Source organism: Neodiprion fabricii, chromosome 1 (assembly GCF_021155785.1).
Source record: "Neodiprion fabricii isolate iyNeoFabr1 chromosome 1, iyNeoFabr1.1, whole genome shotgun sequence".
Lineage (NCBI taxonomy): Eukaryota > Metazoa > Arthropoda > Insecta > Hymenoptera > Diprionidae > Neodiprion > Neodiprion fabricii.
In genome coordinates, this window is record NC_060239.1 from 25,656,775 (window position 1) to 25,681,712 (window position 24,938).

At 41.4% G+C, this 24,938-nt stretch overlaps 5 protein-coding genes across 9 annotated transcripts; 1 reads left to right on the forward strand and 4 right to left on the reverse strand.

The window, feature by feature from the left end:
• Nucleotides 1-883: 883 nt before the first annotated feature.
• On the reverse strand, nt 884-5,576 carry LOC124174631 (calphotin-like). The gene is made up of 2 exons (XM_046553929.1): nt 5,422-5,576; nt 884-3,173 (listed from the first exon to the last, which is right to left on the reverse strand). The coding sequence occupies exons 1-2, from the start codon at nt 5,434-5,436 to the stop codon at nt 1,671-1,673; spliced, it is 1,518 nt and encodes a 505-aa protein (XP_046409885.1). The 5' UTR covers nt 5,437-5,576; the 3' UTR covers nt 884-1,670.
• Nucleotides 5,577-13,705: 8,129 nt separating this feature from the next.
• On the reverse strand, nt 13,706-16,831 carry LOC124174641 (serine protease HTRA2, mitochondrial). Of its 4 annotated transcripts, none has more exons than XM_046553958.1 (7): nt 16,381-16,831; nt 16,161-16,290; nt 16,013-16,099; nt 14,970-15,164; nt 14,726-14,876; nt 14,402-14,570; nt 13,706-14,016 (listed from the first exon to the last, which is right to left on the reverse strand). In XM_046553958.1, the coding sequence occupies exons 1-7, from the start codon at nt 16,791-16,793 to the stop codon at nt 13,854-13,856; spliced, it is 1,308 nt and encodes a 435-aa protein (XP_046409914.1). In that variant the 5' UTR covers nt 16,794-16,831; the 3' UTR covers nt 13,706-13,853. The 4 variants fall into 4 exon arrangements, with proteins under 4 accessions (XP_046409914.1, XP_046409922.1, XP_046409897.1 ...); XM_046553966.1 differs by having other exon boundaries at nt 16,167-16,290; nt 16,381-16,830; XM_046553941.1 differs by having other exon boundaries at nt 14,402-14,585; nt 16,381-16,830.
• Nucleotides 16,832-16,934: 103 nt separating this feature from the next.
• LOC124174669 (neurophysin 1-like) lies at nt 16,935-18,188 on the reverse strand. The gene is made up of 3 exons (XM_046554015.1): nt 18,013-18,188; nt 17,704-17,908; nt 16,935-17,434 (listed from the first exon to the last, which is right to left on the reverse strand). The coding sequence occupies exons 1-3, from the start codon at nt 18,136-18,138 to the stop codon at nt 17,313-17,315; spliced, it is 453 nt and encodes a 150-aa protein (XP_046409971.1). The 5' UTR covers nt 18,139-18,188; the 3' UTR covers nt 16,935-17,312.
• A 567-nt stretch (nt 18,189-18,755) lies between these two features.
• Nucleotides 18,756-21,440, reverse strand: LOC124174615 (rRNA N6-adenosine-methyltransferase ZCCHC4). Of its 2 annotated transcripts, XM_046553915.1 has the most exons (5): nt 21,306-21,381; nt 21,143-21,235; nt 20,465-21,009; nt 19,567-20,263; nt 18,756-19,476 (listed from the first exon to the last, which is right to left on the reverse strand). In XM_046553915.1, the coding sequence occupies exons 2-5, from the start codon at nt 21,222-21,224 to the stop codon at nt 18,857-18,859; spliced, it is 1,944 nt and encodes a 647-aa protein (XP_046409871.1). In that variant the 5' UTR covers nt 21,225-21,235; nt 21,306-21,381; the 3' UTR covers nt 18,756-18,856. The 2 variants fall into 2 exon arrangements, with proteins under 2 accessions (XP_046409871.1, XP_046409879.1); XM_046553923.1 differs by lacking the exon at nt 21,143-21,235 and having other exon boundaries at nt 21,306-21,440.
• Nucleotides 21,441-21,618: 178 nt separating this feature from the next.
• Nucleotides 21,619-24,658, forward strand: LOC124174659 (exodeoxyribonuclease). The gene is made up of 7 exons (XM_046553979.1): nt 21,619-21,837; nt 22,981-23,271; nt 23,403-23,529; nt 23,617-23,760; nt 23,920-24,063; nt 24,163-24,343; nt 24,508-24,658. Exons 1-7 carry the CDS (start codon nt 21,619-21,621, stop codon nt 24,623-24,625), a joined length of 1,224 nt encoding a protein of 407 aa, XP_046409935.1. The 3' UTR covers nt 24,626-24,658.
• The last annotated feature ends 280 nt before the right edge of the window (nt 24,659-24,938 follow it).

The window sequence follows — 24,938 nt, forward strand, 5'->3', positions numbered from 1 at the left end:
TTAATCTTTTCAATTCACCGCATCAGCTGCGTTCGGATGCGGCTAGATAAGGGCAGCGATACAGAAGGCCGGCTAAACTTAGCCGGGGTTCATTGCCTCGGCTCGGATCTCCGATCTCCGATCTCTAAGGTGGCTTAAGATTCGCTTGTTACGACTCTCGGCTTCCTCGTTCCTGGCTACCGGTCATTTCAGCAAAGAATAGTATCTCTCTCGCCTGCGGTTTTAACCATTATCGGCTCCCCGTGAGCAAGATAACCGCTGCAGAATCCGACATGCTGCATGCGCTCCTCGGCCATCTGATAACACTCCGATCCGCGAAAGCACCCCGTCGCTTCTCTCATGATCGGAAATTTACTGCCCAGTGATAGTGTGGGATGATAAAGATGAATTCAAGTCAATTAGCTCAGTTGCCTTTGGTTTATGTCAAATCAATGGGACAAAAAGAAGATGAAGAAAGAGATGAAGAAGAATAGAGTTAGATAGCTTTTGGGATTTTCTCCTTACTCGTCGTTGAACCTATTTACCTGAAATTTGAACGATTTTTAAGCTCGCTTCGTTGTCTTTATTTACAGACAGGTCTTTTACGTGAGGACAAACACGCGGTGGTGAAGAAAATTGAAGTGAAATAGGGTGGGTAATAAATTTGATGAGACTGTAAAATTCGATCAATCAATTCGGTGTTAGGAAGCGCTAAGTAGATTAATGATACAAGCGTTACCGCGGGATTGAAACCCCTGAGCGACGACTATAAAAACCCTTCGATCAGAGAGTCATTAGCGCTGATGATATAATCGCCTCAATAAGAAAATTGACAGATTTACCCAGCGTTAATCGTGTCGGAAGGGAGGCAATAAAAGAGACGCAGCATTTGATTGATTGATACTTGGTTTTATTTTTGTTTTTCAGTTTTTTTTTTTCTTTTTTTCTTTCAAATCTTTTTTTTATATTACGGTTTTAACCGTCGTGATTTATAATACAAATAATTTAGTGATCCATACTGCAATGAGACTCCGTAAGAGACGATTATACGGTGTAATACAATAATGTCGCGTGCGAATCGAGTAGCAAAACGGAAACTCTATCGTCAATTCGAAGTGGAGCGACGAATCACAAACTCGTGTACAAACGGAATTGTAAACGAATCGTGATTTCTGTTATAAACAAACGTGCAACTTTCATCATGCTTATCACATCGAAGAATATAATTGCAGGTATTGATATCGCACAGTAACAAAAATGTATGGTTACGATGCATAAAATTCTTTCTCTGATTGTCACAGGCAGAATTTACAATTAGACTGTACCAGGGTGTCCATTAGATGATAGCGTAACAAATTTTAAATACCTAATTTTGAAAATACGTTCTGTATAACTTTTCAGAAGCAAAAAGTTCAACGCCTGAAGTTGATTTTGAATCAATGATGATTAGTTTATAACCTAATTTAATCATATACGAAAGAACGATTCGGATCTATAATGAAAACAAATTAGCAATGAATCCTAGACCACCCTTTCGGTTACAGTTTCCTACAGAGAAAATTCGCACACTGCATTATCGCGAATAATTATTTCTTCACCGATGACCAGTCCCTGGCGAGAATACGCGCCTAAATCAGTCGCTAATGTCGTATATATATATATGCATAACGTTTTCCGCAAAGGGTGGCTCCCTACCACCCTTGGTGCTTTTCAAGCTCGGCGGCGTAAGCCTTGGCATGGGCTACCTTGGCGGCGGCGACCTCCGGGGTGTCTTGGGGCAGCTGAGCGACAAGATGAGACGGTGCGTAGAGTGTCTCGGAGGAGACGGCGACCGCTGGATTACCGTAGGAGTCGATGAGTCGAGTGGCGTAGACCTGCGGAGCCTCAATCTCGACGCGCTGACCAGAATGAACCTGCGTCCGACTCTGGCTGGAGACGGCGGTCGGCACAGAGGCGACCGTGGCGACCGGAATCGCGGCAGCGTCGGCGGTCTTCGCCTCAACGACGACCGAATCATCCCCAGGAGCGGCCGGGGCGGCCGGAGCTACGGAAACGACAGGCTCGAGGTGAGCTGGGCTCTGAACCTCGACCGTCTGGCTGTTGTGGACCTGGAACCGGCTCTGGCTGGAAACCGCGGTCGGCACGGCGGCCACGGCGACCGGTGCGACGGCCTCGTGATAGCTGATCACCTGCTCGGGAACGGCGGCAACGGGGCTTGCAAATTGGGCGTAAGCAAGGGGCGCAGAAAGCTCGATCCTGGCGTTGTTGTGGATCTGGCTCCTCGATTGGTGGGAGACGGCGGTCGGAACGGTCGAAACAGCGACCGGTGCCACGGCCTCCTGGTAGCCGATCACCTGCTCGGGAACGGCGGCAACGGGGCTTGCAAATTGAGCGTAAGCAAGGGGCGCCGAAAGCTCGATCCTTGCGTTGTTGTGGGTCTGGCTTCTGGATTGGTGAGAGACGGCGGTCGGAACGGTCGAAACGGCGACCGGTGCGACGGCCTCGTGGTAGCTAATCACCTGCTCGGGAACGGCGGCAACAGGGCTTGCAAGTTGGGCATAGGCGAGGGGCGCTGAAAGCTCGATCCTGGCGTTATTGTGGGTCTGGCTTCTGGATTGGTGAGAGACGGCGGTCGGAACGGTCGAAACGGCGACCGGTACTTGGTAGCTGGTATAAGCCTGGAGTGGGGCGGCGGAGAGGTACTGCTCGTAGAGCGGGGCCTCAAGCTTGAGGGACTCGTGCTCCTGGTGGTGGTACTGGCTGGAAACGGCCGTCGCGGCGTGGCTCAGACTGCGCTTCCTGCGGCCCAAAGCAGCCACGGCCTTCGCGTGCTCCGCAAAATGGGAAGCTTTTGCGGCCTGAACCTCGGGGGTTTCCAGCGGGACGTTTACACCGACTTGGGCGTCGGTCGGCACGTTCGTCGCCGCGATACGGAAGCCGTCCTTGTCCGCGACGTATTGGGCCGACTGGACTATGCCGAAGGCGTCGATGTAGCTGTACGCGCCTCGCGTCACTCCGTCGAGGGTCTTGATCTCTTCCTTGGCCGACGGACCTCCGGCATAGTTGTAGGCGTATTCGCCAGTCAGGGTGTTCTGGACATGGTTGTACGTCGGCAGCGGACTCGCCACGTACGAAATCGGAACCAGCGATACTATGCTCCCTGTGCTCACGGCCAATGCCGATGACAGAAGAATCTGCGGAAGGAGAAAAAGGAGAGCTTGAAACCTGTGCGTGCTTTTATCTTGAATTTTTTAAATATAATATAGTAAAATCGCATTTCTAAACTTTTGTAAAATTCTCGCAGGTCTTCATCTTTACTTACGATATTGATAAGAGTTATTTTTAATCGGTCTATTGTTATCGGCTAACATGGTATTTCTCTTTTGCATCGCCAGGATTCGAAACGGTAAGATTACTCGGTGACTCGGACGAAAATTTTATATTGAAGCATTAGACGCGGGAATGGAAACTTTTGAAGCCTTCGGTTAAGTACTTAAGATTTGAAAATTGACGCTCAGACAACTTTTGAAACTCCGTGATGCGATTTGCTTTCACGTTCATCCGAACTGTTCAATTCACTGAACATCAGGCGAGTCGTACCGAAGGCACGACTGTGGATTTTAATATTGTTCAAAGATCCAATAAAAAAGTTGGCGCATCAGTTTTCAAGAAAATAAGCTTACCGGTCAATGTGAAATTTCCCGTAATAATATGCAGGTATGCGTGTAAATATTCTTTAACATAATAATAATAGAACCCGGCGGATATTCGAAGCTGAACTCACGTCTGTTTATTTCCCACCGTTTGCTAATTTTACTTCTTCGCCAAGAGAGATACATAAACGTTGTGCCCTGCGGTTATATACAGGTATGATATACCAGTACAATATACTTGCTTGGCACTGAGGATCCATCAAGAGAGATTTACCAGGCGTGTAATAAAAATTCCATTTCTCTAAGAATCTCTCTTCAGGCTGCCCTCCGTTCAGCCGTTCCGTTATACGCCAGTTCGTGTGTTTGAATATCGAGCCAAGGCTTAGCCGGAAAATGTATGCATGTAGTGCCTCGTATTTTTATTATTCAATTACACACGCGAACCATCACCGTTTGGAAAAATAATCTCACGGTGAGAGGGAATCTGTGTAAGGTTCACCATGCGATATATCGCAGTGGGAAGCGTAGCTCTGTGTGTCTGCGATCGCGTTTGACCGTAACTTACCGCGGTATCTGCACGCGTGGATTTGCACATGTACCGTATGAATATATACGAGGTGGTAAAAAATGAGAGAAAATTTACAACCGTACATTTACTCGGATTCCCCCATAGCCGTTGCAGGCTCACTTTGCCGAACTATTTGTCGAATTATCACCAACCCGGAGCTGCCTAAGCCAAGGTAGTTGTTCACCGGCAATTTTCCACCCTCCCACGTCGCGACACCTTAAGCCACCAGGACCAACTCCTGAGAGTTTATTTATGCATGGGATTCAGATCCCCCGCACCGACTTTACGGCCCAATATAAGATCCATGGGAGTTGTAGCGGTCAAGACCCTGCCTTTCCTATGCTATACTGCCTTCTCTAGTCCCCCGTTATGGGTTCGTACATAACGCGTGGGACGGCGAACTGAGCTCGAGCGGTGGCAGTATTATTCCTCCAAAATTGTAGCACGATCAATTCGATCGCACAGTTTTCAACTGATAAGTTATTTTCAAACATGAAGGACCTTTGAGTTGAAAATGTGTTTTAATATCGTTGCCTTTATAGTAACATGTATGGAAACCATTGAAGTTCGCAATGAAACAAACTTTTAGGCTTCAAGATTTCGACGTCAAACAGTTCCTTGAACGCTGCAGAAAAATTAAACCGATAAACTTTGCACGTGTGGAACTTGTTCGATAGCTGATGCGCGTGGAACATGATTTTCGGAAATTTGCGGAGTAATTTCTTTTTCCTTGCTAACCAAACGTGTAATTTAGAAAGGATAAGAAATCTTGAGTGCGACGGTAAGTCCCGAAACTTATTCCGTTCTCAATTCTGTGAAAATCAATCGAGTAATGAAGTCGTCAAGTGATTATACCCACGCAATTTGGCGAAACAAAGAGAAACAAGAAATAATTACAACGTTCAAAACTTTACCAAACTTCTGTGAATTCGAGGCTTTACGGTTAATTTTTCCAAAGTCAAGATCATAGGTTTAGAAAGATAATTTCTCACGGAAGGACCGGATACTTCGACCATCCGAGTTCAACTATCACTGCATTAGATTTCTTTGTCGACGAAAAATTGTCGAACGATTTCACCTTCGCATTCACCGGAACATACGTATTTTCTATCTTTATCCTATCTAATCGAACGCACTCAAGCCCGATTCTAAAACGCACCGCGTAGGTCGAACTTTATCTCGACAGAGATAATGCGTATGAGAATTTGAATGTATACTCACCAGTGCAGTCTGCATCTTGGAATAATATAATACTACTTTGCCAACCTCCTCGTAGTCTAAGGACTGTTGGAGCAATACACTTTGCTTCTGATCTGGTTTTGACTTTTATAGTCCCAAGCTCGGATCGCACCTCGGCAGTTGTGTTGGTGAGTCGCTGGGCGAACCAGGAACCTGAGGACAGTCCGGCTGGCGAAGGTCGGCTGCACCGAGAATCCGCTCACCAAATCATTGTCCCAGGCGTGGTCGAACCAGTCAACAATCTCGGACCCGATACCTGGTGGGTCGCAAACCGACGCTGGGCGTTCCTTTGCGAGCTGTTCGCCACCGACGACCTTGCTCTGAGCTCGTGAGCATCTAAATCTCGAATTTGACGCAACAGGATATCGCTCGGCTCCTGCCCACACTTTTGTCTCCGCATTTCGAGGCAACTTATCGAAGAACTCACGCCCGGCGACTCGGGACGCGATGTTTTTACGAAGCCTAAAAGGGTGTGATCCTTCATCTATCAAGGACTGGCTGCAGTGTCTTATATGAAGAGGGAATTTTTTGATACCCAACTTTTTTATTACACTTCACAGTCGAGTGCCCTTTTGATCTTATATCGTATGATCGCGTTAGAGACTCACGGATTTATCAGACATCGGGCTTCTCTCGTTCAATCACACTCGGAGTGCAGGAAAATTGGATCAAATCTGCTCCGATTTCACTTTTTTTTTTTTTTTTTTTTTCACACGACTTGCTTAATACGCGAAAACGCTCGATGCTGAGACACCATTGTGTTGGTATAAGGTTTAAAATTTTTATTCCAGAACACTTGTCGGCAAAGTTTACCTTTTGTGTAAGTACCCAATGGATCGTGGTTATTCGCAACAGGAATTCGATTACGCGACGTTAGATTAGGACGCCGAATTCGCCCGGGGACTTGGGCGATTTATTTCTGGCTACGTGGGGGAGGATTTCGATAAATTCTGTCTTGATTTTATTTACCCCGCCTCCACGCGACGCCAGGGATGGAAACGAGAACGCTTGATTCCGGCGTAATTCGAATTTGCCAGACTTGGCTCGAGTCTCGGAGACGAACCCTTCGCTGGTTGATTGTTTGCCAGGCTCACGGAGGAGAAGTATATGCATAGCGAAGGAAAAGGAGCCGATCGGCCTTTGCGAAAGAAAAAGCTATTCGTCGATTCCAGCTAGCATCGGTTAATTGATAAAATTGAACTTTACGCACGGCCGGAGATATGTTTCGTCGATACGCCTACATTCGATAAAAAAAAAAGGTTCAAAGCTTCGCCTCAACGTCTTTCACGACCTGGTTTCTCAATCGTCTTGTCACCCAGTCGAGTGGATGCAAAAATTTGCTTGTGCAAAAAGCGAGGAAAATGAAGATGGAAAGTCAAGCCACAAACAGGGGTGACAGCAGATCCTGGACCCCGAGGCCTGAGGGGATGTCTGAGAAAAATGACATTGGCAAAGAAACTCTCTTTCTCGAATGGTACAACTTCGGAGAATACCTGCAAGGGTATAAAATAATACTCGGGCCAGGTATGTATGTCTGTCTTTTCACGATCATCTCTCAAGGCCGTTCAATGCTCCGCGACCAGCGAACGACTTTCCATGGTCTTCGACCACCTGCGGCATTCGTCTGACCCGCAAGAAAGAACGAAAGAGTGAGAGGGGGAGAGAGAGGGGGGGGGGGGGAGAGAGAGAGTTACATTCGGCATAGTGTTCATTTTAATTTGTGTACTGCTGTGCAGGCGTACGGATCAGGAACAGTACCTTATGCAGTACCTTTGCAGAGTGAAGGGAAGCGAGAGCATTTTTCGCAGATGAGTGAATACAAACAGTCTCCTCTTCGCAGTTGCTCGATCTCAATCTTAATTTGTTTGCAAGAAATCACTAGGAAAGGGACTCTATTCTGCCTCGTGGTATACGCACCCATACCAGTTCCTCCGTTTCCATATTACATGGATTTTTATTTTCAACTTTTTTTATCGATCTTGTTTTACTTTATGTTTTGTTCAAATGCAAAGTCGCTTACACGGTAGTAACTCAACCCACCAATACGAACAGGATTATATAATACATCGATCCACGGTATGATGTAACGGTATGAGAAGATAGACGTTACAGGGACGAAGAAGTTTTAGATGGGGATAATCTAGTTGAGAACTTTGACAGAGAAAGATTAGATCCACGCTCGAACGCTGATCAAGTGGAATGCAGTGCGAATTACCAGTCTGCAGAAAATTGACGACAAATGCTTTCAAGGTGAGATTACTGTCAGTCACCGATCGAAAATTCGAAAATTTAATCTGACTGTAGGAAACGTTGTTTAAATTATACACTACAGTGATGATAAAAATGTGAATTTTAATAATCTGGCTCGACTTTTATTGAAAAACGACGCCGCTCTGTTTGTAATGATTCGAACGTTGAATTAGATACCGGTAAGAGCCTGCGGCGAGTAGGCATGCTTCAATGTGTCACGGTAGATCATCTGGATCGTGAATTGGTTCAGTGATTACAATGGATGAAAAAAAATGTCAGAGTGAAAAAAGAAATGAAAGAAGCTTCGGAACGGAACGAAAATAAAATTGCTAAACGAGAAATCATGTTTGTTGTTTGGAATTGAGAGCAAAATAAACTAATCTTCATTCAATGCACGCACCAAACTAATTTAATGTTCTGCAATAAATTGCTTAGGCTGGTTTAAATATTATTGTCAATGTACGCTTCAAGTCTTCCGGATTGTTTACTACAGCCGGTTTGGCTATTGCACATACAGTTGGCGATCGTTATAATCGTTCTTCAGTGGATTAATGATACAAGGGGCTTAAAAGCTATGAGCGACGACAATCAGAACACTTTTATTATATTCGCATTTGAACATGGAATAATTAGGTATACATACCGAACAATTTTTTGTACACACAGGAAGGTATTTTCGGTTATTTCAAACACTCTTTCAGTGAACCGACATATTTTAACTGTCAATAGAATAACAAGATTGTATCATACAAATAAAAATAAAAAAATAAAAAAAGAAACAGATCTAGGCAATTCCGCCAACGTGTTGCGTCATGGATGCCAGCGCGCAAATGGAAAATCCGTGATCTTGATTCGTCAAATACTTAACTGAGATCCATTACAGATGCGTATAAAGTATCCGTTGAAGGTTTTGTGGGGATAGTGGTACGCAAGAATGTTCCGGATGGCTCCGAATAATGAAAAACTGAAGCGAAATACGATCCAACGCGGAAATGTATTCAGACCAAATTTAGGATCCATAAGGTCCGAGTTCTGAACCAATTCATGTCCGTTGAATTTCCATAATTTGTTTGAAAAAACCAGGCTGCGAAATATTGTCTACTAATTATAAGCCTCAAGGACGGTCAGTTTTAATAATATAATATATCACACAAATTAACAAATAACACAAACGCGTCCTGCGGGTGAGAAGCGACCAAAACTGGAATACCTTTTTCGCAGTCCATTCGATCACTGATTATACGAATCATTTCAACTACCGTGACTATATTATGCGATTAATAAAACATTTTACTGTGATTTATATTATGTATACGCCTGAAGGCAAAGAACTTGTTCTTTCATTTCTTCAAAGACAAGACGTATAAAATATGCATGGGCCAAGATCACGAGAAAAACCTCTGAAAATATTATTCGCAACGTAAAAGGTCTGTAGTTCAAGATTTTTTATGAAAGTTAGAGTCTGGACACTGTTCTCTGTGTTTTATTGTTTGTTACCATTTTCCACGTTAAATATCGAGTCGCCGCCTTGCAACAGAGCACTAATAAATACAGTAATGCAATTCTGAAATAGCTGTTAACGTGAGGATGATCGCACAGCACTCGGATAAACGTAATCTACCTCCTGCTAATAGCCGGAACGATCAAGATCAAAAGATCGCAAAGCCGCTATCTCCTCTCGCCTTTATCATCGTATCCTTCGCTTTTCTTTCCTCGTCTTCGGCAGCTCTCCGTCCCCCTCAAGAGAGAGTATCAACGGCAACTCGTTCCTCTCTCGCAGAGAGCCGGAGGGGATTCACTGATCGTTAGAGCCCGGCTGGATTTCTAACTGAAAGTAAACAGTGCGAGTTGTTTGTCGAGTTAAAGGGTTGATATCGAGTTATGCGAAGAAGTAGTAGACTCAATATTCGAGCTGCGCACCAGGGACGTTATACATGTTTAATCGAACGGTCAATTTCATTTTGACCCGTCTGGATTTTCTTGCTTCTTTGTACACATTGGAAGTGCCTATAAGGTATGCCTTGGAAAAATCGACTACGATCTTTTTCAGATTTTTTCGTCTTGCCCGAGAAATTGGATTTCAGTGATTCATAGGTTTTTCCGGAGACGAGTAAGTTTAGAATCTGACCTACGGAAGGAAATCTCGTTAAAAAAATTCTGCGCCTTTGTATGAAACTTTCGATACTCGTATACACGAGATTGAAAGTATAAACGCGTACAGAACGGAGACGGATCTCTAGCCGCGAAGCTGTTAATATACAACTTTTTTGAAAGCACCCACCGACTGTTCAGTGCATGATCATTATTTGCAAGCATCCTGCAATCCGGGCGGGTAACCGTTGTTGCCTTGGGTTGGATTTTTCATCCGGGTTCTGGATTCCACGAGTCCGTGTGTATAAGGCATTCGCGCAGATTGTCCGAAGCATCCGCGGAATTCCGAGTACTTTTTCCAAGCTGTATACCCCGGGGCTGGGACCGTCGCCGCATGAAGCAATAAGTCTGAGAGGGAACTAAATCTCGCGCGTCGTCGTCGTCCAGGCTGCGCGCATAGTAGGTTGTACTTGTATCTAGTAAGCGGAAGCATATTAAAAATGCATATCGTTATCCTCCCCCCCCCCCCCCACCCCCCCAGAGACATCCATCCCACCAGATGGGTGTATTCCACAGACTGATCTTATCGCCGTGTATCGCTCTGACGACGATATATTTATTTCCTCCCGCGGGCCCGCGGATATAGAGACACGAAGAACGCCCACGCTCAACTCCGCAGTGAGTATCGTTCACCCCCGGCTGCAGAGGTAACCGAGAGTCAGTGTAGCGCGTATATTCGCCCCGTAATCCTTTGGGTCTTTCAAAGCATATGCAGTAAACAGTACCTCAAGCATATCGCGTCGTCGCCTCGCTCCTCACGTTTTTCCCCCCGGATGCATCCCGCGGTAAAAAAAGAAAGATTAAGAAAAAACCACCCCTGCAAATCCGGCTACGAACTGCGGCAGAAGTGCTACACAGAATTTTAACGCGGATTTATGCAATGTATAGGTATATAAATGTGGGCATGCGATGCACTCGAGACTTCATTATTGCACAGTGTATAGGAGGTCAAGATCTTTCATTGCGAGAATTCGCGCCCACGCGATTCGCACACCGCGGACGAAGGAGGAACTCGCGACGTGTGTAATCGGTTGAATAATCGCGACTCCGCAAAGCACGAAGCACCTACGCTGCTGCCTTCTTCTCGCCTTTTTGCCCGTTACTTTTCTCCTATCCTTTCTGCAGCCGCCTTTGTGTGGGCAGCCCTATCTGGCAAAGCTGGACCCTCGGGATCCGGACTGTACGCTAATCGATCCACATAGTCATTGTCGCTCGCTCCATGTGCGTATATCCAGTTGTCTATAATTGTCTCGTTCGCCGGTGAACGCTTTGTCATTGCCCGCATTACGCTCGAGACAGACTGGCCAAACTACGCTTCCGTGCAAACAACCTTCCTATTTCGATCTTGCTTCAGTGATTTTTCCTGCCGAGCAATCGCGGATGTTTTGTTCGTTTCTTTTTTCTCACTATTTTTATAGTCAATACGTTTATAGTGTTGCAAAAACTATGGTTAGATACCTAAGCTTTCTTTTTATAAACTTCGCACTATTTTAAAAATCTACGCTTCGTCGTGATATGTAGTTTTTTAAAACAAATTGTGCGGTAGAAATATTTCAATTGGCAGAGTCGTGTTTAAAAATATTCGCGACAGGAAATAAATTTTTAATTCACTGTAAATGAACGTCAGATGTTCTAAGCTTGATGATTTTCCAAATTATACCTCAAAAAGGTTACAAATTTTCCTTTATGAAAGTAAGACATTCGAATTCTTGAAATTAATGCAATCCGAACTATATCACCCATCTCCTATACCTACAATTATACGGACAATTCACACAGATTGGAGTTACATGATTCGAAAAACGTAAGGACTAGGAAAATATATAAGAAATTCCGAACTTATCAGCAAAAGTATAATTGAAACCAGAACTGCTTGAAATTGTTTTCCGACAAGCAGGATATTCGAGAATAAAACGAACCGATTAAAATCTAGAGAATTGAAACGTTAAGGCATCGTGTTTTTCCAAGCTTTCCGATTACTCGCAAGCTTGGGATAAACGTTGGATCATATTCGTCGGATACAACCAGCTGGTTACGAAAAAGTAAAATAAATTATTGAAGGATTGCACGTCGACAATCGCTTGCAGAGAGCCCTGAAAATAGCTCATTCCTACTTTTGACGTTTCCATTTCCGGTCGCGGAGTGCGAGTATATGAATATCACAGTGCGATTCTTTGAAGGCTTCCGCGTGCTCGACTGTACGACGCATTTGAATATCGACTGTGTCAAGAGGGGTGGTTTGACCCCTCGACCCGGGCTTTGACTTCGGTTATTGTACGAACGAGTTGGCGGAACGTGGATGCAGGCAAGTACGCTACAGATATACCTTCATTTTTCCCCACTAGCTTTTGATATATGCGTCATAACCGAGACGTTGAACACGACTGCGACGAGGATGGTGCTCTACGAGGGTATAATAAACCTCGATAAAAATGACGTCCCGAACAACAAGGCCTGGAGCATCGGACCAGGTGACCACTTCAGGGCATCGCTTGCATTACCTTGCTAACCAACCACCACCACCACCACCACACCACACCCAGCCGACCAGACGCCCAAGAGATTCGGTCTCGTCGGCAAAGGACACTCGGCTCGTAAACTGCGGTCGCTTAATATAGTCTGCAGGATAGTGGGACCTGATCTCGCTACCGTCTATGCGTACCTCGAGTAGAACCGAAATTATGCCGGTGCCCAGGTTTTTGTTCGATTCGGTCGCGAGGCCACGTTGGGTGAAAAACAATGAGAACTACGAACATGACCCTTTTCCTTTTGTGAGCTTGCAAACGATTAACCTATGCAAATATTTTTTGCGAGAGAGTGTACCCATTTTAATAACGAATTTCATTTAAAAATTTTATCTTATTTTCAAGTTGAAAAAGAATAATGTTTGTTGAATCGAATTAATTCATTGCGCGCCATAATGGGATGTAGGCACAAAACTACACCTGCATGTAAAGATCTATCCGATGAAAGTATATGAAAATAACTCATTATGAAAACAAGAATCCGAGCCTTGGACACTTTCAAATCTCATTGACACTCGGTATGTAAATCGAAATTTTGTTTTCACAATCAGATTATGTTATTTAAAATTGGTATAGAAATGATGTACCTAAATCACTAAATTGCAGAATTAAAGTCTGATACGCAATCTTGAAATGGCATCAATTCTGGGTAATTGCTTGGCTTGGAGTCGAGAGATGGTTGTTAAAAATTGGTGAGCGTTGCACGGATGCTTGAGGCGTTGTTAAATTGCCGTGAAAAATCTCCTCGCGGACGAGTTACATCCTGGACAGTCGTCGTTGCCGCTTGTATGCACGGCTCGGCGGTCCATTGTCGCGTTGTTTATACTTTATTTTATGGTGGGTGGCAGTTACCGGGCACAATACAACTCTGCTGACAACAAATTAGCGATCAGATAAGCCCAGAAGCGCAACCCTGCGACGCCATTATACCGCGCAAAAAAGAACAGCAGGACTTCGCCTGCGAGCCGGTGAAGCTGAAGTTGGCTACTCGAATACCAAAAGCCGCAAATTACCAAGGACTATGATATATTATACGTGGTTGCAAAAACGACGTTGAGAAACTCGTTCAACATGACCGCTACGGGATGCAGATGAAGGACTCTGTAGTGAAAGAGAGGGAGAATATAGTTTTAGAAATCCATTGAAGATCCTTTTGTCTTGAATCTGCAGGATGTTCAATTTTCTGGTAAACAGTTGTTCGCAGGAATTCCAGTCAATGAAAATCTTTATTGGAGCGTACATACAGTTCAGATGACTTATGAATCGAATGAAACATACTAGTGCGGAATACAGGTTCTATTGACGCAGGTGTGTGTGCAAATGAGTGTAGAATTATTGGGTACAGTTGTATATTCTTAATTTATTTATTTTATGTTCTTTTCTGTACAGCTCTTCAAATATTGTAACAACATTGTATTGAATAAATGTTTGACGTCTTCGTTTGTTTTTTCATAGCTAAAATTTATAATTATATTTTGAGGTTTTCTCTCACGCTTCTTCGGGCACAACGGAAACTTGGACGACCTGTCCGCTTCTAACGACGGTCACATTCACGGGACCTGGTTTCTCAAGGACTTTGTAAATGTCAATGGCGGCCCTTGCCGGCTCCCCATTAATGTGCGTCACGATGTCTCCGGGCTTTAATCCACCTCTGTTCAAAATTAATTGCAGAATTTCAATTGGTCGAAGGTCGGACGAATAATATCCAACCAAAGTTTGGCGGACGTAAGATTAAGCTAAATCGTACCTCAGCACTCAGGGGAATGAAACCACATACTATATTACTAATACCGAGTAGATAGATAGCAGGTTGGATTAATCCTGGTGTCGGGTGAATATTGCACATTTACGGTCGACTCTTTATTTAGTTCTTGCCAGAATGCTTAACAGAACTGAGAATATGGGACGTTCATAATGAAACAGTAATTATAGGTATGTAACAGCAAAGGGGTTTAATGTTTTTGCATGTGACCAGGTACTGTGTTCGCCCCATGATATCATAGATCTGATGAGGAATGCTGAAGCATTAAACTTACACGTCTGCAGGCGATCCAACGATAACTTTCCAGACTAAAACACCGTGCCTGACGTTCCACGGGATATTTTCATTACGCTGATGTAATTCGGACAAGATATCAGGGGTCAAAGTCAGCATAGTAATCCCCAAGTAGCGCCTTCTCGGACTCTCGATATTCGTCTGCGAACCTAGAATTGTGAAGCCTAAGGCCAGTGCCATTTTCGATCATGCGAATACTTTAACCAGTCAAGCACACAGTGATAGTACAGTTTCGCCATTATTACAGTTAATGTATCCTACAAGCTATGCAGATATTTCGTAATTTTTCAAACGATTTCCGTACCTTTCGATTTTCGACGCTCTTCCACCCTCTTCAGGAAATCCTTTGCATAATCGATCGGTATGGCAAAAGATATGCCGGCGGTTACTTTCATCGCATTTATGCCGATTGCCTCGCCGTTAAGATTTACCAGAGGACCACCAGAGTTGCCAAACTGAACGGCGTGTGTATGAGAAAAATTGACGAAATTAAAGTTTGTGATTTAATAACGGACTTTCAATGATATTTTGATAGCACAACATCTCACGGTAATAGCTGCGTCAGTTTGTATGTAGCCCATGTTTGTGTTGTGTAATCCTAACTCCTCACTTTGTCTGTTGACACTGCTAACAATTCCGCTGGTAATAGTGTTACTAAGGGCTAATGGCGATCCGATAGCTACGACAAACTCCCCTGGCCTCAGGGTTGAAGAACTTCCCAACTTCATAACCGGCAAATTGGTCTAAAACAAGGGTGCATAGAGCGTGTAATCTTTGTGCAAAATCCTACAGATCTTGTCTCATCGATCACTGGTTCCATAGAAATACTATTTCGACATATGGCAATATTTTTTCTCCCCATAATTTCATCTTCTATTTATACGAAAACGATCATTCCGACATTCGCGTGGAAGACTTAGCAGAATGTTTCCCTCCTTATTTATTGACTGAAATCACATTTTTTTATATTACCCATAAACGGAAGACTGAAGTCGATATTCTTGCTTGTTTTGAACAAAGAACCGAGAATTTAATTAAATGATTGAAAAATAAAGTTCCGGATGTTCAGTGGAATGGAGGATAAGCAATTAATTACTGTCGTAGAGTAAAATATAAAATATCTGTACGGATCACAACAAAAATTGAAATTGTCAGCAGCAAACTAGTTGTTGCAATTCAATAATATCCCTTGCATACAATCATCCACATACACTTCAGTTCGCAAAACGAATATAGCAATGTCTTTCTAGAAACTACGAATAATTGCCAGGGTTTGACTGCAGGTAAAATTAAGTTCCTTAGTGATTCTAATTATTAGTATATTTGCCTCTCCTTTAAGTGATTTCTAATAGATCAATAAATCGAATTGTGAAAAGTGATTCTAAAAACTGTATTCTCAATTACCGACAATAATTCACGATCTCTCAATGAGTTCAGCATTTTCTGAATTCATAAGAAAACCCAGCCTCAGAACCAAGGTCAATATTCCGAGTTTTTCCCAGCACAAAACGGAAACTACCAAACTTAAGACCGCGTCCCAAATCCGGAATTTGAAGCTTCAATGTTAACGATAACTTCTGGCCTGTTTTACCTTGTTTATGCGAACCGTGGCCAAGTCGCTCTTCATATCGATATCTTCAACGGTTCCCGTGTAGCTGGTACCATCTTGCAGTCGAACCTTCAACCAAAAATTACTGGATTACAGTGCTCTAATAACACAGCTGTAAGACGGAACTTACGTTTACCTTGACAGAGGTATTCGGCTTGTTAATAACCACGTGCGCATTCGTCAATATCAAACCATCCTCCTTGACGATAAAACCAGAGCCATTGCTGGTGGTCATCGGTTTCCCCGTAAAGAAATCTATCCTGGTTCAGACGAAAACGAAGTAAAGTCAGATATTCGACCGGCAGACGTGGTAGAAAGCAATTCGAACATGTAGGTACCGATAAACTCACCTTCGCTGATCCTTCATTTCGATGTAAACCACGGACGGTGCGGAGACCTCGACGACGTCCGCAATGAAGTTGTACTTGTCGCGATTATGGTTTACGTTAGTCGCGAATACGTTCGTTGCCGCGTGAATGGCGGGAAAGGGAGATTTCACATTTTCAAACTTGAACCCCGCCACATCCCCCCTAAAATCCTCCTTCCAGTTGTACAAGACATATCCGAGGACCGAGGCGACGAGCGCAGAACAGGTTATGTAACGCTTCGAGTTCTCGTCGCGCAAACGACCCTTTTCGCGGAAAGAGTTTGCCGTTCCAGTTCTAAAATCACGCTCGACATTTAAAACTGTCAAATATTGACAACGGAATATATGCTTTCTTCGCAGTACGTCGCACGCTAATCGCGCACAGGGTAACGCCATGATTCACAGCACCATCTGGAGGTTATGCGCCATGTTTCATTTGAATTTGAAACATCGGTGTCATCCGTGATTCCGAGATACCTGTTCATTTATACGTGCAATGCGTAATCTTGATAATTTGAAGAAAGTTGGCCGGGTTGGATATTCAACGTTTAATTATTTTGTGAACTGTAATTTATTTTTTCACTTACATGTTTCCTTTTCGCTATTTTTCACACACATTTCGAGTGCGTATTGCATCGAATCAGGCGTCTAATTACAAACAACGAAAAAGCTTGATTCTCGATATCGGGTGTGTCTTGCTTATTCGCTTCCAGAAGCAAAAGGGTCACGGAAAACTTTCGTTCGGCTAATTCTCCACAGCTGACGGAGCAAATGGTTCTTAGTAGTAATTTTTTATTTCGAGTACACTAACAAACAAGACACACTCGCTTTATCAAAAATCTTTCTACTGAATTGACTTAAGCCCAAAGAAGCAAATAAAAGGATTTCATGGTCGCAAACTTAATTATAGTCGCATTATTCGTCGTTAAGAGAATTGCTCTCAGAGTAAATCTTGTCCATGTCGAAGCTTGTAGCCTGTTTACTCATTTGGATTATATCACTTCTGACTTTACAATTTGGATCCACGTAACATGACTCTGAAAGTAAATTAAAACACGCGTTACGGTTAATTATTTGACGAAACAAGGAATTCCATTGCTAATATCAGGTGTAAACGATCTACGGAAAGTTTAGAATTTTCCCCAAATTAGAGATACGCGAAATTCAAAATAACCAACTCCTTTTGGATTGGCTACACCGATCAGTAAATTGATATTATCGATATTGCGCAAGTAATAAAATATGAAAATATAGTTTGGAACGAGCATCGTAAGAAATGTCACTTTCGAAATTCTTGTCAAAATACCTTGTGAGCAGCAAATTCCATTAGCTGCGCATCGGCCGGTATTTCCTCTGCACATTGCAAACCCAGCTGTGCATGGTCTCGAATAAAGACTTTCTTTCCGACATTTATGAGTCTCGGCGGTACCGAAGAAACATCCAATCGAAGGACCGCAGCAAATCTTCGGCCCGAAACATTGTCCTTGCCTGTCGGGTCCGCAGGCGGAGCACTGCGGTAATTAATTAATTAATCGTAACTAGTTACTCAACAATCTTTGACCAAATTCATCTTATCTGTGCAGTTTTTCCTCTAGTAGATACGAATTGCACTTACCTCTCTGACCTGATATTTAAACGGATTGAATCCTCCGTCTCTTTTTCCGCCTCGCGGGCAGTTGATTATCAGACAGCCCAAAGTCGAGGAAACTAGGAATAGAATGACGACTATTTTTCGAAACATCGCGGCTCGTAACGGGTTGAGAAAATTTTGCCGACGTGTATCTTTCTAGGATCCGGGGATGCTGCGAGCTTCTGACCACTCGGAGTGCCAGAGAAGACTGATATGTGAGTTCCGAGATGCAGGTTGTATTTATATGGAGAATTCTTGGGAATTGAAATTCTCACCGAGTCGCGACGGGGTAAAAACGTATGCGTTATTGTAACCGTATCTGGATAAAACCACAATAGAACACTCTAAGAATTATGGTAATAAAAGCGGCTTATTTCAATGCAGGATTGAATATTAATTTATTTCAGCTCGATCCTTGACGTCAAGATTTAACGAAAACGATCAAGTCCTCTCGATTATTGACGAACGCGTCATCCTGCTTGTTTTCACTCTTGCCGGTATGTTTTAAAAAATTGCGGTTACCGGTGATGTCGAAAAACAATTTCCGAATTTATAACTCTTACGACTCATCGTGATTTTCCGTTATCGCCGAGGTAAACCGGTTATTGTGGACCTTAAAAAAAAAACACCCACAATCGCGAAGAAGAATTTTCCTGACTGAGCTGATTCCCGACTACTTGAGAGAAAATGCTGTTGATCTGATGAGTACGTAATTCAAATCGATCATGTTGTTACGAAAGGTTTTCTTTTTATTAAAAATTATACACTTCATTTGCAATTCGTTTTCACTTGAGTTCAAACGACCGCGCGAAGTTGACGTATCCTAAGTTCACTTTTGCTTTGATTGACTTTTTTGAAAGATTTCACCATTCGTGAATGTTTTATTTTTTCTATTGATTCGCGACTTTTTATTTTCAAATATTTTCTTCTGCTTAAGTACATCTAAATCAAGGTTCATTCCTTGTGACTTCGTGGAAGTGAACACCTTCGACTTTGTCGTGATTTCCTCGGTCATTTTGGAAGTAGAGTTTGTCAATTTGAGAAGCTTCTTCTTCTTCACTTTTATTATATCTTCCATATTTTCCGTTTCAATTTTTTCTAGCGATGCTGTATCAATGGCTTTTCCCCGTTTTGAAACTTTGTCTAAAAGTTTTGACTTCGAATGTTTATTTTTCATTTTGGAATCATTTTTTGTCAACTTTTTCGGGATGACTTTCTCTGAATCAGCGACTCTGGACACTTCATCCAAAGTAGATACTAATTCGAATTCTTCAAGAGATTTCATGGATGTTTCACTCGCATTTGCAATCCTAGCCTTTTTTTTATTAGAAATATCGCTTACATCCAAGCGATGCTTGCGCTTCTTTCCTTTCAGTGTCGTGTCGTTGCTTTTCACTTTTGAGTTAGAAATATTTCCAGCATCTTTCGTACAAGTTTTTTCCACGTGACCTGAAAATGAAGAAAATATCAGGTTCTGACCTACCGTAGAAATAGTTTAATTTTCAAGTTAATTAAAGTTAACGATTCCAAGCCTCGTACCAAATTCATTGCATCTGAAGCATTGCCCAGTAATTTTCGGAACTACACCGCACTTGTGAGTTTCTAAGGTGCATCGATTGCATTTCTTACAGTGTTTCCACGTCGGTTTGACGCAGCGGGCACAAATATTGCAGTGTCTGTACCTTCGTCCATCTTTGGAAGTGCACGCTGCACATTTTTTACAATGTTTATTCTCCTCGAATGTCCATTTGTTACATTTCTTGCAGTGCTTATAACCGCGATGAGATTGTAGCGTCAATAAACTTAAATCTATATCTGTAAATATGCGAACCGGTGTTGCTAAGATTTTATCTGGCGATTTCACGAACAACGGATGATTTTGATAATCCACTTTGTAGTCGAACATTTTCAGATCTCTCAGACCTCCCAATATCCCAGGTGGGTTTGATTTTTCTCTCAGCACAGCTTCCATAAAATACGGAAAAATGAACATCGTTTTCAATGCAACACTGTCCGCATCAATTTTATTCCACTTTCTGTGTAAATCATAAATTGTTTTCAATGTTTGAGAAATAGGTTCAACACGTCCGCCGAATGGTGGATCACAAATTATATAAGTATCCCTGCCACCGTCTTGTGTGAGAAAATCCTTCAAGACATCTTTTGATTCTTCATGAAAGAAATGGTGATTGAAAAGATTGTACCAACAGAAACTCAAGGGGCCATAGAAATTATGCTGAAACAATGCATGGTTCTTATTGATAATTTCATACTGCCAAATACAGATTGCTTTTACAATATGTATAGAATTACAGTTTCAGACTATTTGAAAGCTATCAGGATTTCAAATAATGCTAGACTTCTTGGAATTTAGATTTTGTAGGTCTCTTGATTTTTAGGTACAAAGTGAAAAAATGATTTTGAAGAAATAACTTACATATCTCCCGTCAAAATCTAAGAGCAAACTTGAGACTTTATCGTCGTGATGATTCACAAGGTATTCGTGAATTCTTGGTGTTCCTATGCATAAGATATGCTTAGCGCCTAGATTGAGGAGCATGAAAATGATATCGCTGACTGATTGGTCAGAGAATAAATATTGGGCCTCCTTCTTGGGATTTTCAAGAGGTCTCAGAAATTCAGTAGGATGACGCAGCTGATGGTCCGTAAGATTTTCAATTATATCGTGACCCCTGTGTTTGTGTTTTTCAGAGACAAAAGAGAGACGCCCACAATCATGGCAGTAGATTCTTCTAATTGGATTTGTCGCCAATATCTCATTCAGTAAAATAAACATTTTCTGATGATCATAGCGAGGTAAAACTTTCTTCGCCTCAAGTTCCCAGGCCAGTTTTTGGTGCTTCGTTGGCTTGCTTCCATGCTCCAAGTAAAACGAACATAGCTTCCTATCTCGGCACGCCGAACATGCATAAAACTGTTTATATTCACTGTCGACGTATCGGCCAAACCGCAGTGTTGGTCCTAAAACATTGAACAAAGTAATCTCTGATATTTAATGATTCAAGCATTACTTATAGATCTATTCCTCGCAAATTAATCATGGACTAGGTTACGCTAGATTTAGACGAATTTGTGCAACTTGACATAGACCTACCATGTGGGCATTTTGGATGGTCGGCTAAATCGCTCCAAATGCATTGATAGCCACTTGGAGAATCATTGTGCGTAATTTTCATATTCGATTCCTCTATCAATTATCGGACTTGGAAATAAGGACAACGTAAATATTGTTTGAATATAACCTAACCTAACCTTACTTTTTCTCCCTACCCATGCACGTGTTTGACCAATTTGGATTTAATCTACATATCACGTATCAATTTGTTTTCCCACTGTCAGCAACTGGGCGGATAAAAATATATGTATATGATTCTGGCTTGACCATAAACGATATCACTGAAAACTGAAAAGTCAAGGCCCAGTTTATTTTCTGGCAGGCGGCCAGCAGATGATATTGAAACGATGCCGCGGGAAAGTTCGTCAGCAAACAATTGAAGAGGAGCAGATTCCACGAGTTCTCATCTCACGTGTCCGTGTAGTTTTTTCGGTTGAAGCTGCGCGCCGCATGCAATGCGTAGCGTTGCACGCTTGGCATTTGGATTAATAGGATTGGGAAGAATCGCGACGCAGCGTGAGGGGCAAAATTACGCGGTTGTTTACTCCACCGTTACGTTGAATCGTCAATTCCTTAGACTTTCTTCACAGAAATTATTTCTTTCTTTTATTAATTTAAGGTTATTCAAGCACGTGACAGCGAATATGCCGCCAAAACGCAGAGCACCACGAAAGGTTAGATTCATTGGCATTTTTACTGTAACAAAATACGATCGCTCGTGTAAAACTTTCGTTGTATGCATTCACGACTCCATTTAGTTAGCGTGATAAAATAATACTCAAAAAATTGAATACTTTTCTTAGCAGCGATATGTTTACCATTTATTTCTTTGGATTTTTAGTTGTATCAGATGTAAATAAAATTTAGTAGTTGACTGCTCCAAAATCGTTATTTGTGTATCTATCGTTAATTAGATAATAATATAATTTCTATATCAGGACGACTTTTAAGTTTGTAGCAATTTACTACTTATAGAATGCAATAATTCTTTTATTACCCAGAATGGAAGCTTCATGTATATTTTACGCTTCTTTTCTTAATTGTTATCTAGGCAAAATGTCCTTTATACGTATATATATAATCACAAACGTGAAGCAAAAAAATAACATAACGAATGTATACCTTAAATTGCATTTGACTTTGTCAAAATGAGAGGAATTAGTGCCTTTGAAGTGAGAAAATCTATGAATTTACCACTTTTAGACCTCCGAACAAGTTTTCTTTGCAAATGTGTTTACTATTTTGTCATTTTTGGAAACTTTTCACTTCCACTGCCTTATAAATGACAATATATTAATCTGCTACCAAAATTGATTTCTATCAATCAACCAGTGTACTTGTATTGAGACAGCCTGAAACCTTGGACCTACGTTAAGAATTATGGAAAGTTAAATATGCAGTTGTTTCATTGTTTCTTAAACTACATTTGACCTGATTCCAATAAGAAATATTTGGCTCTACCTTCTGTTATTCGCTACTCTACATAAAGTTTTGTCAATATGTTAATAAAAGTCATCTTGAAGCATAGAAATATTTTTTCACATCACATATTGTGTAAGACATGGCGATTTCCCATTTCCTGATTACCAATTACCTCACTAATTCGAATAATCAGCTTGGTATAAAGTAATTTGTAATTGAATCAAGATCTTTGTAATTTGTAATTGAGAATGAGATATCATCAATGAAATAGATGAAGTTAACATATAAAATTGGGTGCATGTATTATCCCTGTGGCAAATTTTTTGAAAAGGAAAATTCACAATGAAGGAGCACATGAATACAATAATTCCAAAACTTCAAATAATTTTCTTCAGGTATCGCGTAAAGCTGAAGCAGGAACTTCGCAGGAGGACGAAATACAAACTAAAACTGCTGCAAAGTCAGCAAGTAAAAAAACAAAGCGGAATGTAGATGAAGAGGAGGCTTCAAATCACGAACCAGCTCCAAAGAAAACTAAATTGGAGCAAAAGAAAGCCCCGATGAATAAAACTGAGTCAAATTTAAATAATATTGACTTTGATTGCCCAAAGTTGAATGCAAATGGTGACAAGTTCAACGTTAAAATATGCAGCTGGAATGTATCTGGAGTTAGAGCATGTCTTAAAGTAAGCTTTACAACTCAGGCTTTCATTAGCAAATAAAGCCCAAGCTGCCACTCTCGCTGTTTATATTTTCATGTATCGCACACTAGCGTCGCATTGCTCCTATACTGTGTTTTTTTTTTTTTTCTATACAGAAAAATGGGTTTGAATATCTTTTGAAGGAAAATGCTGATATTATTGCACTTCAAGAGACAAAATGTGACAAAGACAAACTACCTGATGAAATAAAACTTCCAGGGTATCACGAATACTTTATAGACAGTAAGAATAGTCTTAATATTCAATTAAATGTTTCTTCTGTCATCGCGCTCTCAACTTTACCCTAATCTCAACATTCTTTTTAACAAGGCAAGAAATCTGGATACTGCGGAGTTGCCTTATACAGCAAGAAAGAACCGTTGGATATTATATATGGATTAAACATTCCAAAACATGATGATGAGGGTAGAATGATAACAGCAGAATATGAAAATTTTTTTGTCGTTTGTGTCTGTGAGTTGAATTATTTTACTTACCCTCTAAACTGATTTTATAGCATTGTGAAATGAACTTCTCATCACCAGTTCCATACCACTTATAACCACCATTCCTGCCTGTCTTTTATCTTGTCCGATTATATCTTTATAAATTATTTGTCTCACATTCCATTAGATGTTCCTAATGCCGGCAAAAACCTGGTTACACTGCCTAAAAGACTGCAGTGGAATGAAGATTTCAAAAAATTTATTCAAAAGCTAGACGCAAAGAAACCAGTTATTGTGTGCGGAGACATGAATGTTGCTCATAACGAAATAGGTGAGAATGTAGAACTATTTCAGAGGGGGAAAAAGTTCTTTGTGGTATAAGTGAATCATTAGCATTCTTATTGTGCATTGTGTAATTTTCATTTTACAGACTTGAAAAACCCAACAACAAACACGAAAAATGCAGGTTTCACCAAAGAAGAACGACAAGGTATGACGGATTTCTTAGATGCTGGTTACGTTGATACATTTAGACAACTATATCCTGACAAAACCGACGCATATACATTTTGGGCATACTTCAATAATTCACGCAGCAAGAATATTGGATGGTAAGGATTTTTGCAATTTATATGTGAATCATCTTTTTCACTCATCATGTAATATTGACATTTGTAATGTAACTTGTTATTGCTGATCAATTAATTCAGATATCCTATGTAGAATTCTTATTCAAATTTGACTCATGTTCTTATTCCCATCATTTGTTTTTCAGGAGGATTGATTACTTTCTGGTTTCTAAGACAATAAAAGATAACGTTTGTGACAGTGTTATCAGAGATCAGATATTTGGCAGTGATCACTGTCCGATAATACTTTACGCGAACTTGTAAATGAGTATTACATTTCCAGAGATTTTCGTGTTATCAGGGAAAAAAAATGTACAAATCTCTGTGTATTATCAATTTTTAATTTTTCCTAGTTGTACTTCATAGTACCATGATAATTTCCTTCTCAAATTTGCAAGAATCTTATTTTGTAATATACTGTATCGTTTTTCAGTCCAAAATAAATACCTCAATTTTTGTAAATTTATCACCAACCCGTTCATACATACCCTATGGATGTGAATTCGAAGAATTCATTATTCTTTTTCTATTAAGTTCTAATAAGTAGTAGATGAAATTAGTTTACAATTCTTTGGAA